Below are 14,193 nucleotides of genomic sequence, written 5' to 3' on the forward strand. Positions count from 1 at the left end.
CTCTGATGTTTTTGGCGCGGAACTTTGTGCGATTGCTTCGGAAATCAGGCAGGTCATTAAATCGTGTCGTATATCACCTCGTCTGTACGTCCTTCTGACCATCAGAATTTGCACCGTGTACGCCCACCTTAAAATATTTTTCTAAAAAGGGAACAAAATAGTTATTTTAAGAGACCAATCTGTTTTATCTTGTATATCTAGTATTTCTTTTTGATAAAGAAAAAATACTTTTTATCCAATTCCTTGATAAATCGATGGAATAATCAGTAGAATACCCAATTACTAAAATAATCAATAGCTACAGCCCTACTTGACACTGCTGTGAGTTAAATGGCCATAATCTAAGTGATTTTACAAAAAATAAAAATAAATTACTTCATATTACTGGTGAAATATGGCCAATTATGTAAAACGTCGTACACTCAAAGGGTGTCATAACAAAAAAGTCAAGCTAGTATCTAGCCTTCGCTTTCATTTCGGACCATCTCCAAAAAGACATAAAAAAAAATAAACAAATGATTTACTCGTTAAAATCCATTTATCATAGAAGGTAATAAAATTAGTGCTCTTGAAATATGAAATGAAGGCGGGTCCGGATTGAATTCCCTCATTGTTGAAATTCCCTCACATTTCAACTTGTGTGTCATGCATTGTTTCTTAATTTGTTTTGTGTTGTTACACACAACCATTATGGCAGTGCTGAATAGACGGATTTGTTCTCAACAAATCAGGCCAATAAATATGCCCATTCAGCTAACATGTTATTCACTTTTTGTGGAAAATAACATTGTGATCTCATAGATGAGGCCGTCCTTCTTGTGAACTAAACATGAATTAGGTCAGACCGTCCCCCAAAAATATCCAGTGGTGATGGAAATAAATGGGCAATCAGATTGAAATATAATGCCACGTTGTTGTTTCTTTCTCAAGTCCTTGATTAATTAACTGTGGACTCTTTGCATCAATCAGTTTATATGCTTTTCAGAGATTCTGTCACTCTAGCTTTCTGTAGTATTCACATATTAAATAAAAAAAAAATTAGGGAGGGTATCAGAGTCCTTTGCAGGAAAACGGACTGACTGCTGGCCTTCCTGCTTTTGCCAGTGTGATGTTTTGTCTGAGTCTGAAGCTCAACTGCTTTCCTTGAGCTCACAGCACAGGCTGCCCTTCCCCCCGCTTTACCAAACATGCTCAGCTCTCTTTCTCTCACACACAGGCGCCAGAGAGAGGTAGAAACTAGAGAACTTAATTTCTCCTGGGTCCTAGAAGTATAAGGGTTAAGTGCTTGTGAAAAATGAGATCTTTCTTTTAAACGCCATGCCAGCTTCTAAGGCTATATTCATGGTGAGAATGAGTGCAATCAAACAAAGGAAGACTAGAAAAGATGTTTAAAATGTATTTCTTCTAGAAATCTTAGAACCATGTTCGGATTCACTTGATTAAAAACCTTTTCAAAAGTATCAACAGAATAAAAAAGGTTTCTCACAGGGGCAGATGTAATACAATCTAGAAGGATATCTTTAATGAAAAATAAATTCTGACAAGAAGAACATTTCGGAGGATTTTCTCCTTAGAGTAAAAACTGATGTGGAATTTTTGAATGTCCTATTCTGCATCTTGTATAGGTGACTTGATTCCAACAATTCTCAAAACAGAGATAGTTTTTTCCTCAGATCAGGATTTATTGCGTTCAACTTATTATTTAGACATTGATCCCATTCTGATTGCCATTTATATATAATGTATTCAATTATCGTTTGTTTTAAGTCTTTAAAAGGTGTAGAACACTTTACTAATTCTGTGGATAGTGCTCCTTTTGCTTGTGAATCCACCTGCTGTGTTGTACGTGGAAAAAAATTAGATCTACATAAAAGTTTGCATGCATGCAAATACTCAGTGGTCATCTCAATTAAACATAGCACTCTTCATGCAGAATAGGTATTTTTGAATAGGTAAATCCAATCAACGGCAGATGTAGTCCCCTCCCCCCCCACCTTTTTTTTTAATCCTTTTTTGATAATTCAATTTAATATGCGTCACAATAAGGGAGAACAGATCTGGCACTGTTTCCATTTCATTGTGATTTTAACATAAATGTTACCGTCCATACCACACCTGCAATGGTCCAATCAATGTTTTCTTTGTCAATCAGTAGTTATTCCAAATTTCCTCTTTTATTTTAGTAGTGGACTTGAAATTACCATTGTGTTTTCTGGCATTTTACATTTTCTTTTTTCTGTTTGCAAGACTTTTATTGTAGTGGACCTGAACAACACATTTCTTGATCAAAGGTTTCTACAATCACTTAATTCCAGCTCTGCTCCTCATAAGACATTTTGAGCTATCTTGGAGTGAGAAAGGAGACACTCTGACTTAATAAAATATGACTGTTTTCAATATGCGCTCTTTAGCGATCTTGCGTCCTTGTGTTTTCGCTATACATCATCATTAACCAGTGTCGAAGTTCAATTCCAATTCTCAAGAACACAATTACAGAGGATGTGTGTAAGTGCCCGGATGTGTTCTTGATAGGGCTAAAACGATTCCTCGAGTAACTTGATTACAAAAAATGATCTTTAAAGCCTCTTTAAATTTATTTTAAATCTCACGTCAGGTTCTTTCGCAATGATTTTTTTAATGTGACACAACGCATTTACGTCACCCACAAAGCGGAAGGAGACACAAGGTGTCAGCAGTGTTTTGACTTGAGGGCGCAAGCAAACGGAAAGAGAACGTCTTGGCGTGTGTTCATTGCAAGATAGAGCTGGCATACCACAACTAGGGCCCTATGATTTCCGCGATGCAGAAAACGCGGAGGGAACCGCGGAATCCAGTCATAAAAACGGAATTACAGTTTAATGCGGAATGGCACGAAATTTGCCAAATTTTTAATGAATTAATCAAAAATAGGTCATTGCACTTACATTAAATCATGATATAGACCGGGACGGAACAGTCTATTTAAATATGATTCCTGCATGTTCTGCGTGTCTCTGTTAATGAATGGCGCAGAAGCGCGTCTCCGTTTATTTACACACACTGAAGCGGGCGTGACGCTCCGGTGATTTCAGCATCTGCTGTCTCAATAAGGACGTGAACACCTGAACAACATCTCCAGAACTGCTCTGATAGTCACTTCATGAGCATTTTACCATTCGATTTGAGTAAAACTAGCGTCACATCACATACACAGAACATGTATCTATTGTTCAGCAGAATGTACATAGCCTACTACAAAAAAAAAAAAAATCAAACATTATTTTTTTTTTTTTAAGGTTTAATCACACAACATTTCTTCCATATTTTATATTTAATAGTAAATCCCCTTTGTTTACCAAAAAGTTAAGTTTGCTTTATTTTCAATAATTAAAAGATATATTAAATGTTTTATGTGTTTAATGTGCATCTCAGAAAATGCTTTATTTAAAACCCCAACTGAATGGCATTTAAATGCACTTAATAAATCTGTAAACTGTCATTGTTCACAGTACAAGTAGACAGAGAAACAATGAGTAATAATTAAAAAAAAATAGTTAAAATTAAATCTAATAGGGGTGCTCTGTGTAGTAACAGCTGCTCTATTTGAAATCATGCACCTGATGGAATTAACCGCTGATTAGAAAACCGGCTTTACTGACGAGATGCGCATTAACGATCGGCCGATCGTGATCGGAGCACCCCTAAAATCTAATCTAATCTTGACCAACTGTATATCGTTGGAAAGGTCTAAGACTCCCAAATATATATTTTACCAGTGTTTTTTGCTAAAAATTATGTAGGAAAAGTAATCGATTAATTTATGACAAGAGTGCACCCTCAAAAATCTAAATTATAACTGGAGTTTTGACCTTTGTTTAAAAAAGAAGACTTGTTTGTTGCCTTTTTCTCTATCACATTTTAGAAATCATCAGAAGTTATATATCGACTGAAAACTTAAAATCTCAAAATTCATTCTTTAAAACCCATTTTAAAATCAGACATTGCATTTCCATGTAAATGGTACATCAATATCATGTTACAAAATATTTTCATTCATGAATTATAAAAATGTAAGTTTGGATCGTGCACTACAAAGTCAATGTTCAAAAATGTGAGTGACAGTTAAGGGGTTAAGAGACCCAGGAGTCTTATTTTCTCTTGCATAATTAATATTACACTTTAATTAAGCAAAAACGCATTGTGTCCGATTACTCGATGGAATTTTTGGTAGAATACTCGATTACTAAAATATTTGATAGCTATAGCCCTAGTTCTTGATATCAAGGATGCATCGAGTGCAGACTTGAGAGAATCAAAGCATTAGAAATCCAAGAAGCGGGCGGCCGGTGTACAGAAGCCAGCAAGCTTTAAACTCGCTCTCGCAAATACTTGACTGCTCTTGAAAGTTAACATTTATCGTTTTGTTTTGCTTAATTTTAATAAAGGTATAAGACCTGGAGAAAGTCTGCAGTATTTTTATTGGCATATTAAAAGGTACATAACATACACGGTTTCACCTAATCGTGTGTCAATCTTGAGTACCTATAGAGTAGTACTGCATCCTTCATATACTGTTTTTTTCCGGACTATGAGTCACACTTTTTTTCATAGTTTGGCTGGTCCTGCGAATTATAGTCAGGTGCGACTTATCAAAATTAATTTGACATGAACCGAGATAAATGAACCAAGAGAAATGCACCAACAGAAAACATTACCGTCTCCAGCCGCGAGATGAAAACTTTCCCTCACATCTGAAAACGCAGTTATCTGGAGACATTCTCAAACAAATCCTATGCAGTGCTGCCGACGATCTCCCGAGGAAGCGTGTTGATTTGCACGGTCTCACTCTCCTCTGGTCATTGTGTGTGTGCGGGCGCGTTTTTCCGGGAGAAATGCTCATATAAGGACTTCCGTTCTCATCTATGTCATTAAATCCCTGATCAAAAAAAAAAAAAACAGCTGAAACTTGTACCAACCCAGAAGTAAGATTTTTGGCAAAGATATTCTTAGACATTCTTCTAAATAATTTTTTTATAACTTTGGCTATGTTTAGCATGAGAATCCATCTCTTTAACACTGTGAACAACTAGGAATACACAAAACGTCATTGTACCCCCCCTTTAATGTAAAAAATGTTGTTGCTGAGATTTGTTAATGGTGGTTATGTCTTAAAGGACTTCTGTATAAAAAAAAGCAGCTTTTTTGTGTGTTTGTTTAAACTTGCTAGGTTTTATAGTAATAAGCAGATGGGTAGCAGATAGAAAAAAGCAGGTAGATTGTGTCTAAAGTTTAGAGAGATTTGTCTTTTACAGAATGATTAAATATTTTGAGAATTTTTACTCAGTGCATTAAGGCGCTGATATACTTCAAACGTAGTTCATTTTCGTTCTTCGGGGGAAAAATAAGTTCGAAAAGGCTGAGCGACGGTATACTGTTAACAAACTGTTAACGAAAAAAAAAAACACACCCACTGATTGTGTAACCGCAATGGACCAGTGGAAGCGCAAAGGTGTTTTTAGGAGCCAAAGCGAACTCCCCCAGAAAGTTTGCTTTGGTGAGCTGTTTCGAACTCAAAATAAACTTCGTTTTAGCCTGATTTTGTTTGAAATGTCGTCATATCAGTTCGATTTTCTATTTCGTTTGAAGTATACCATGGCTTTAAATGATGCCTTTCTGTCTTATAGCTCGTGGTCAAGACATATATGGACATGGATCAAGACTCAGAGGAGGAAAAGCAGCAGTACTTGGCTTTGGCTCTTCACTTGGCCTCTGAGTTTTTCCTGCGAAACCCCAACAAGGATGTACGGTTACTTGTGGCCTGCTGTCTTGCTGACATTTTCAGAATTTATGCTCCAGAGGCCCCATACACCTCGCATGACAAGCTCAAGGTATGCCAAAACATTAACTTCACACGCATGACTTTATTGATAAACTTACCTCTTTATTATGGCTCACACTAAAAATGTATGATTAAAAACTGATCTCACACTTGCACCTCATGTCAAGCTGTCTTTTTTTCCCCCATCCTACACATAGTACCATCAACCATTATGAAAAAACAGAGAATTCAGATTAGCTTTCCAGTTAAAAAAAATAATAATAATTTGAGTATCTTTTTATCTTCTATCTAGGAAATTTTTCTCTTCATTACGCGGCAGTTGAAGGGTTTAGAGGATACCAAGAGCCCTCAGTTCAACAGATATTTTTACTTACTAGAGGTGAGCTGTGTTTTTACAAATAACTGGTTGATTATATGTGCATGTTTTAAATGTACTTTCAGGCTTGTGGGGATATGAGCCACACAGCAGCAATATTTACCCGTTTGTTTTTCATTTAAGATTAAGCATGTAGTTTAATTGTCATAACCAATATGTTAAACTTTAATTTGCACAGAACCTGGCATGGGTGAAGTCCTACAACATCTGTTTTGAATTGGAGGACTGTAATGAGATCTTCATCCAACTCTTCAAAACCCTCTTTTCTGTCATCAAGTGAGTTTAATTTTAAGTGAGTTTAATCGTCTCTTCTGTTACGCAACTGTACTCTTTTTGATCAGGACTTTCCCTCTTCCAGTAACAGCCATAATCAGAAGGTGCAGATGCACATGTTGGACCTGATGAGTTCCATCATCATGGAGGGAGATGGAGTGACGCAGGAGCTGCTTGACACAATCCTCATCAACCTCATCCCTGCTCACAAAGTAGGCAAACTTATTATCTTATTTCTTCCCGGTCTCATTTCCCAGTCCAGTCTCAGATGGCTAACCATTGTGTGGTTGTACCTCTTTCTGTGCTTTAGAACTTGAATAAGCAGGCGTATGACCTGGCCAAGACTCTTCTGAAGAGAACGGTTCAGACCATCGAAACCTGCATTGCCTCAGTGAGTCACAAAAACATAAGTTTGTCCTTTCAGAATTCAGTACATTTAAATGGCGTAACGAGTTCAGTTCTTTTTAAGAAGACAAAATGGTATGACAGATGTTGTATTGACTTTCTTCTCTAATCCCTTTCTTCTCTTTCTCCGTAGTTCTTTAATCAGGTTTTGGTGATGGGAAAGTCCTCCGTGAGTGATCTCTCTGAGCATGTATTTGACCTCATTCAGGAGCTCTTTGCAATCGACCCTCTGCTCCTTGTCTCTGTGATGCCACAACTTGAGTTCAAATTGAAGGTGACTTAATGAACATACATTTATTTGTGCTTCAGCTCGCATACAAACACTTTAATTGCAAGACTAATATTTTTCTGTTGTCTGTGTAGAGTAATGATGGAGAGGAGAGGTTGGCTGTTGTGAAACTGTTGGCTAAACTCTTTGGTGTTAAAGATTCTGAACTGGCCACTCAGAATCGCCCACTTTGGCAGTGCTTTCTGGGAAGGTGAGAGATTCCTACCATTGGAAAATCTTGGAAAAAGATTTTGAATATGTATAATTTGAGGTTTATTGAATTCTGATTTTCTTTTTATTTCCTCCCAAAGATTCAATGACATCCATGTTCCTGTGAGACTTGAGTGTGTAAAGTTTGCTAGCCACTGCCTGATGAACCACCCAGACCTTGCCACGGATCTTACTGGTGTGTTCAGGATTAATGTGATGTCTACTGATTTTTTTTTTTCTCCATTAAGCATTGCTTGACTTGTAAACATCTTGTTTAACTCTGTCACTTCAGAGTTTCTGAAGGTGAGGTCACATGACCCAGAAGAGGCAATCAGGCACGATGTCATTGTGACCATCATCAACGCAGGGAAGAAAGATCTGAACCTGGTGAATGATCAGCTGTTGGGGTTTGTCAGAGAGAGGATGTTGGACAAGAGGGTGAGAAAGATGCAAAGCTTACCCTAAAGTCTTCTGAGCTCAATGGCATGATTTTTTTCCTTTCTCTTATGTAGATTGCAATATGAAAAAAGTACTGTATGGTCTTGGAAAAAAAGAACGAACCAATCTAGAAAGATTAAGGTGATTTTATTAGTGGTGGATCTGCATGGAGCATAAATAATTTACTTTAGAGTTAAAAAGTAATTTTTCAGTTTATTTTTGTGCGCGCACCATTCTTCATGGCTGAACCATTTTTAGCCTCTTTCAGTAATGAAGTGAACAAAAACAAATATTCAAGTCTACAATTCCCACTATTTTTCACACATTCAGTACCGCCATAAAAAAATGTATATATTTTTTTGTAATTGTGAAATAAAAAATATTAAGCAAAAGGGACTATTAAACTGTAAAACTATACAACTGTAAATGTACAGTGCAACAGTTTGCATCTTAATTTCCTTTTGAAAAGTTAAACCATCAAAACAACCATTTTAATTTGCTGTTTTGCCAGCAGATATATGCTGCAGGTTTCAGAGTGAGACTCCACTGCAGCTTTATGCAGAAACACTCACGTAGCTCTCATTCGGCACAAATCCAAATATCTCTATCATTGCTGTCAAACAATTAATGGCATCCAAAATAAAGGTTTTTGTTTAGGTAAAATGTGTGTGTACTTTATTTATGTTTATATAAATATACACACATACAGTATACATTCTGAACATATTTAGATTTATTTACATGTATATATTTATATTCATATAATTTATATTATATATATATATAAATATATTTCATATAAAACAATATATTGTTCTTTATACATGCATGTGTGTGTGTATAATATATATATATATATATATATATATATATATATATATATATATATATATATATATATATATATATATTATACACAGTGCCAAAGTCTCTTTAAGACAAGTCATGTCACTGCAGCCATCTTTGAAATCAAAATCCTTTATTTTAGATGTGATCAATCGTGATTTATTCTTTGACAGCACTAGTTTCTATGTTTGCAATGTAGCCTAGCTTTTGGTTGCAAAACAGTAATTTGTTTTGTAAGCTTTGTACTTCACTCGTGTCCCAGTATCCACTTATTGTCATACATAACAGAATACTTCACAAGTACTTGTTTGAAATAACACCATGGAGGTACGGTGGTCTCACTGACCTTCTGAGCAGTGTAGCTTTGTCTTTATCTTATATGCTGTGTATGTGGATATTTTATTTGCACTCTGCCCATGTGTGTTGCATATTTGACAGTAAATGAATTATACATTCACTTTGGAATTTGTCATGTTAAAAAAACATGACTTATATTCTGGAAAATACGATGCATTCCATTGTGATTTGATAAACTCATATTGCAATATTTATTTTGATATATCTTGGAGCCATTCAAACCTACTTAGAATTTAAATAAAAAGGGAGCTGAGAAAAACAAATTAAATATAATTATTATGTTCGGTTTCAGTGGCGTGTCCGTAAAGAAGCAATGATGGGGGTTGGCTCAGCTTTATAAGAAGTACTGTCTGCACCATGAAGCTGGGAAGGAGACCGCATTGAAAATCAGCTGGATCAAAGACAAGCTCTTACACATCTACTATCAGAACAGCATAGATGACAAGTACGCACATGCATCTGTACACACAAAGTATTTAATCTGCTTCATTAACTAGTTTATTGACATTAAACAATGAAGCATGCCTAAATCCGAAGTGTCAGATTCTTAAAAAGTGTGCTTGTGTAATAGGTTGCTGGTGGAGAAAATCTTTGCACAGTACATGGTTCCTCACAGTCTGGAGACTGAGGAAAAGATGAAGTGTCTATACTACCTTTATGCCTGCCTGGACACTAACGCAGTCAAGTGAGTCTTAAACGACTTTTTTAAAAGCTTATCAGATTGCCAAGAGAGAGTCTCCGGTTCTCATCTGACCGTTTTTGGAGCATATCACTGTACATCTATTAACAGCACTCATCTCACTGATGTGTTTAATTAGATCAAGCAGAGAACATCTCGTTGTTTTTCAGAGCACTGAATGAAATGTGGAAGTGTCAGAATATGCTGAGAGGGCTTGTTCGAGAACTGCTGGACTTACACAAATTGCCTACAGTAAGTTACACAAACCAGGGCTCCAAACAAAAAAATAGAGTGAGCCATTGGCTCCTATAAGAAAAAAATGTAGGCACCAAATAATTTTTTAGGTGCCACAGAATAAACATGTTTATTTATTTATTTATTATTATTATTTTTTACATTTCAATCATACTGTCATGTGTTTAGGTCTAATTTTCTTGACTATCAGCATTTTAATCCATCTTGTAGATGACCTGGGAACTAAGATTCACTTAAAGTGGGAACCAAATGTCTTTTTTAATTTGAAATATACAGTCACATAATTGTTCATTATCTGTACCAGTATCATGGACATAAGCATCACTTGGTCACTGAGTATAGTTTGGGCGTTTCCTTAATGTTGTGAAACCATGGACAAGAGGGTGAGAAAGATGCAAACTTTTAAAAATAAAGGTGCTTCACAGTGGCATAGAAGAGCCTTTTTTATATAAATGGCTTCGTAAAGAACCTTTAACATCTGAAGAACCTTTGTTTCACAAAAGTTTCTTTGAAATGCCTAAATGTATTGAAAGATGTTTCTTTAGATTATAAAAAGCTGAGAAAGAAATGGTTCTTTATAGAACCTTTGACGGAATGATTCATTGTAGAACCAAAAATGGTTCTGTGAAGAAACTTTTAAGCACCTTTATTTTTAAGAGTGTATGTCTTTCACACTTTCAGTCTGTTTTTCTTAATTAGTAAAATGCAATTTTATAAGAGGCATTGAATCATGTAGAAAACCCTTCCTGCTTTTGCCAGTGTGATGTTTTGTCTGAGTCTGAAGCTCAACTGCTTTCCTTGAGCTCACAGCACAGGCTGCCCTTCCCCCCGCTTTACCAAACATGCTCAGCTCTCTTTCTCTCACACACAGGCGCCAGAGAGAGGTAGAAACTAGAGAACTTAATTTCTCCTGGGTCCTAGAAGTATAAGGGTTAAGTGCTTGTGAAAAATGAGATCTTTCTTTTAAACGCCATGCCAGCTTCTAAGGCTATATTCATGGTGAGAATGAGTGCAATCAAACAAAGGAAGACTAGAAAAGATGTTTAAAATGTATTTCTTCTAGAAATCTTAGAACCATGTTCGGATTCACTTGATTAAAAACCTTTTCAAAAGTATCAACAGAATAAAAAAGGTTTCTCACAGGGGCAGATGTAATACAATCTAGAAGGATATCTTTAATGAAAAATAAATTCTGACAAGAAGAACATTTCGGAGGATTTTCTCCTTAGAGTAAAAACTGATGTGGAATTTTTGAATGTCCTATTCTGCATCTTGTATAGGTGACTTGATTCCAACAATTCTCAAAACAGAGATAGTTTTTTCCTCAGATCAGGATTTATTGCGTTCAACTTATTATTTAGACATTGATCCCATTCTGATTGCCATTTATATATAATGTATTCAATTATCGTTTGTTTTAAGTCTTTAAAAGGTGTAGAACACTTTACTAATTCTGTGGATAGTGCTCCTTTTGCTTGTGAATCCACCTGCTGTGTTGTACGTGGAAAAAAATTAGATCTACATAAAAGTTTGCATGCATGCAAATACTCAGTGGTCATCTCAATTAAACATAGCACTCTTCATGCAGAATAGGTATTTTTGAATAGGTAAATCCAATCAACGGCAGATGTAGTCCCCCCCCCCCCCCCACCTTTTTTTTTAATCCTTTTTTGATAATTCAATTTAATATGCGTCACAATAAGGGAGAACAGATCTGGCACTGTTTCCATTTCATTGTGATTTTAACATAAATGTTACCGTCCATACCACACCTGCAATGGTCCAATCAATGTTTTCTTTGTCAATCAGTAGTTATTCCAAATTTCCTCTTTTATTTTAGTAGTGGACTTGAAATTACCATTGTGTTTTCTGGCATTTTACATTTTCTTTTTTCTGTTTGCAAGACTTTTATTGTAGTGGACCTGAACAACACATTTCTTGATCAAAGGTTTCTACAATCACTTAATTCCAGCTCTGCTCCTCATAAGACATTTTGAGCTATCTTGGAGTGAGAAAGGAGACACTCTGACTTAATAAAATATGACTGTTTTCAATATGCCCTCTTTAGCGATCTTGCGTCCTTGTGTTTTCGCTATACATCATCATTAACCAGTGTCGAAGTTCAATTCCAATTCTCAAGAACACAATTACAGAGGATGTATGTAAGTGCCCGGATGTGTTCTTGATAGGGCTAAAACGATTCCTCGAGTAACTTGATTACAAAAAATGATCTTTAAAGCCTCTTTAAATTTATTTTAAATCTCACGTCAGGTTCTTTCGCAATGATTTTTTTAATGTGACACAACGCATTTACGTCACCCACAAAGCGGAAGGAGACACAAGGTGTCAGCAGTGTTTTGACTTGAGGGCGCAAGCAAACGGAAAGAGAACGTCTTGGCGTGTGTTCATTGCAAGATAGAGCTGGCATACCACAACTAGGGCCCTATGATTTCCGCGATGCAGAAAACGCGGAGGGAACCGCGGAATCCAGTCATAAAAACGGAATTACAGTTTAATGCGGAATGGCACGGAATTTGCCAAATTTTGAATGAATTAATCAAAAATAGGTCATTGCACTTACATCAAATCATGATATAGACCAATATCTGTAAATATTAAGCCGGAACAGTCTATTTAAATATGAATCCTGCATGTTCTGCGTGTCTCTATTAATGAATGGCGCAGAAGCGCGTCTCCGTTTATTTACACACACTGAAGCGGGCGTGACGCTCCAGTGATTTCAGCATCTGCTGTCTCAATAAGGACGAGAACACATGAACAACATCTCCAGAACTGCTCTGATAGTCACTTCATGGGCATTTTACCATTCGATTTGAGTAAAACTAGCGTCACATCACATACACAGAACATGTACCTATTGTTCAGCAGAATGTACATAGCCTACTACTACAAAAAAAAAAAAAATCAAACATTATTTTTTTTTTTAAGGTTTAATCACACAGTTCTACCATATTTTAAATTTAATAGTAAATCCCCTTTGTTTACCTAAAAGTTAAGTTTGCTTTATTTTCAATAATTAAAAGATATATTAAATGTTTTATGTGTTTAATGTGCATCTCAGAAAATGCATTATTTAAAACCCCAACTGAATGGCATTTAAATGCACTTAATAAATCTGTAAACTGTCATTGTTCACAGTACAAGTAGACAGAGAAACAATGAGTAATAATTAAATGTTTATTTTTGATGTATGCATTGCATTCTATGCATTTAAAAAATAAAAATAAAAAATTCTAAAAAAGGAAACTTAGTTGTTCATTTTAACCTGTTAACTGTCACCCGTCCACTCTGTGGGACGCCCACATTTACTTCACTATATTACAATTAAATCTAATAGGGGTGCTCCGATCACGATCGGCCGATCGTTATGCGCATCTCGTCAGTAAAGCCGGTTCTCTAATCAGCGGTTAATTCCATCAGGTGCGTGATTTCACATAGAGCAGATGTTACTACACAGAGCCGTTGTTAATAGAGAAGATGCGCAAATCACGTTAATTTTCAATGTTTTTTGGCGCATCTTCTCAGTTAACAACGGCTCTGTGTAGTAACAGCTGCTCTATGTGAAATCACGCACCTGATGGAATTAACCGCTGATTAGAAAACCGGCTTTACTGACGAGATGCGCATTAACGATTTGCCGATCGTGATCGGAGCACCCCTAAAATCTAATCTAATCTTGACCAACTGTATATCGTTGGAAAGGTCTAAGACTCCCAAATATATATTTTACCAGTGTTTTTTGCTAAAAATTATGTAGGGAAAGTAATCGATTAATTTATGACAAGAGTGCACCCTCAAAAATCTAAATTATAACTGAAGTTTTGACCTTTGTTTAAAAAAGAAGACTTGTTTGTTGCCTTTTTCTCTATCACATTTTAGAAATCATCAGAAGTTATATATCGACTGAAAACGTAAAATCTCAAAATTCATCCTTTAAAACCCATTTTAAAATCAGACATTGCATTTCCATGTAAATGCTACATCAATATCATGTTACAAAATATTTTCATTCATTAATTTTAAAAAATTGTAAGTTTGGATCGTGCTCTACAAAGTCAATGTTCAAAAATGTGAGTGACAGTTAAGGGGTTAAGAGACCCAGGAGTCTTATTTTCTCTTGCATAATTAATATTACACTTTAATTAAGCAAAAACGCATTGTATCCGATTACTCGATTAATCGATGGAATTTTTGGTAGAATACTCGATTACTAAAATATTTGATAGCTATAGCCCTAGTTCTTGATA

General features: G+C 35.8%; 1 protein-coding gene across 18 annotated transcripts in view; it reads left to right on the top strand.

Moving 5' to 3' along the window:
- Positions 1–14,193, top strand: part of LOC127933885 (sister chromatid cohesion protein PDS5 homolog A) — a 59,237-nt gene that overhangs the window by 24,871 nt on the left and 20,173 nt on the right. For 5 of the 18 annotated variants that reach the window (XM_052530949.1, XM_052530963.1, XM_052530959.1 and 2 more), the window contains one exon: positions 5,664–5,867. The exons of 3 other annotated variants lie outside the window; for them this stretch is intronic. In XM_052530949.1, the coding sequence (XP_052386909.1) occupies positions 5,664–5,867 (204 nt within the window). Of the gene's footprint in view, positions 1–5,663; positions 5,868–6,110; positions 6,198–6,372; positions 6,471–6,552; positions 6,680–6,777; positions 6,859–7,005; positions 7,147–7,235; positions 7,352–7,451; positions 7,547–7,642; positions 7,789–14,193 lie in introns of all 18 variants that reach the window. 10 more of the 18 variants (XM_052530944.1, XM_052530961.1, XM_052530962.1 and 7 more) reach the window with 8 other exon arrangements.

The sequence above is a fragment of the Carassius gibelio genome, chromosome A18 (genome assembly GCF_023724105.1).
Source record: "Carassius gibelio isolate Cgi1373 ecotype wild population from Czech Republic chromosome A18, carGib1.2-hapl.c, whole genome shotgun sequence".
Classification (NCBI taxonomy): Eukaryota; Metazoa; Chordata; class Actinopteri; order Cypriniformes; family Cyprinidae; genus Carassius; species Carassius gibelio.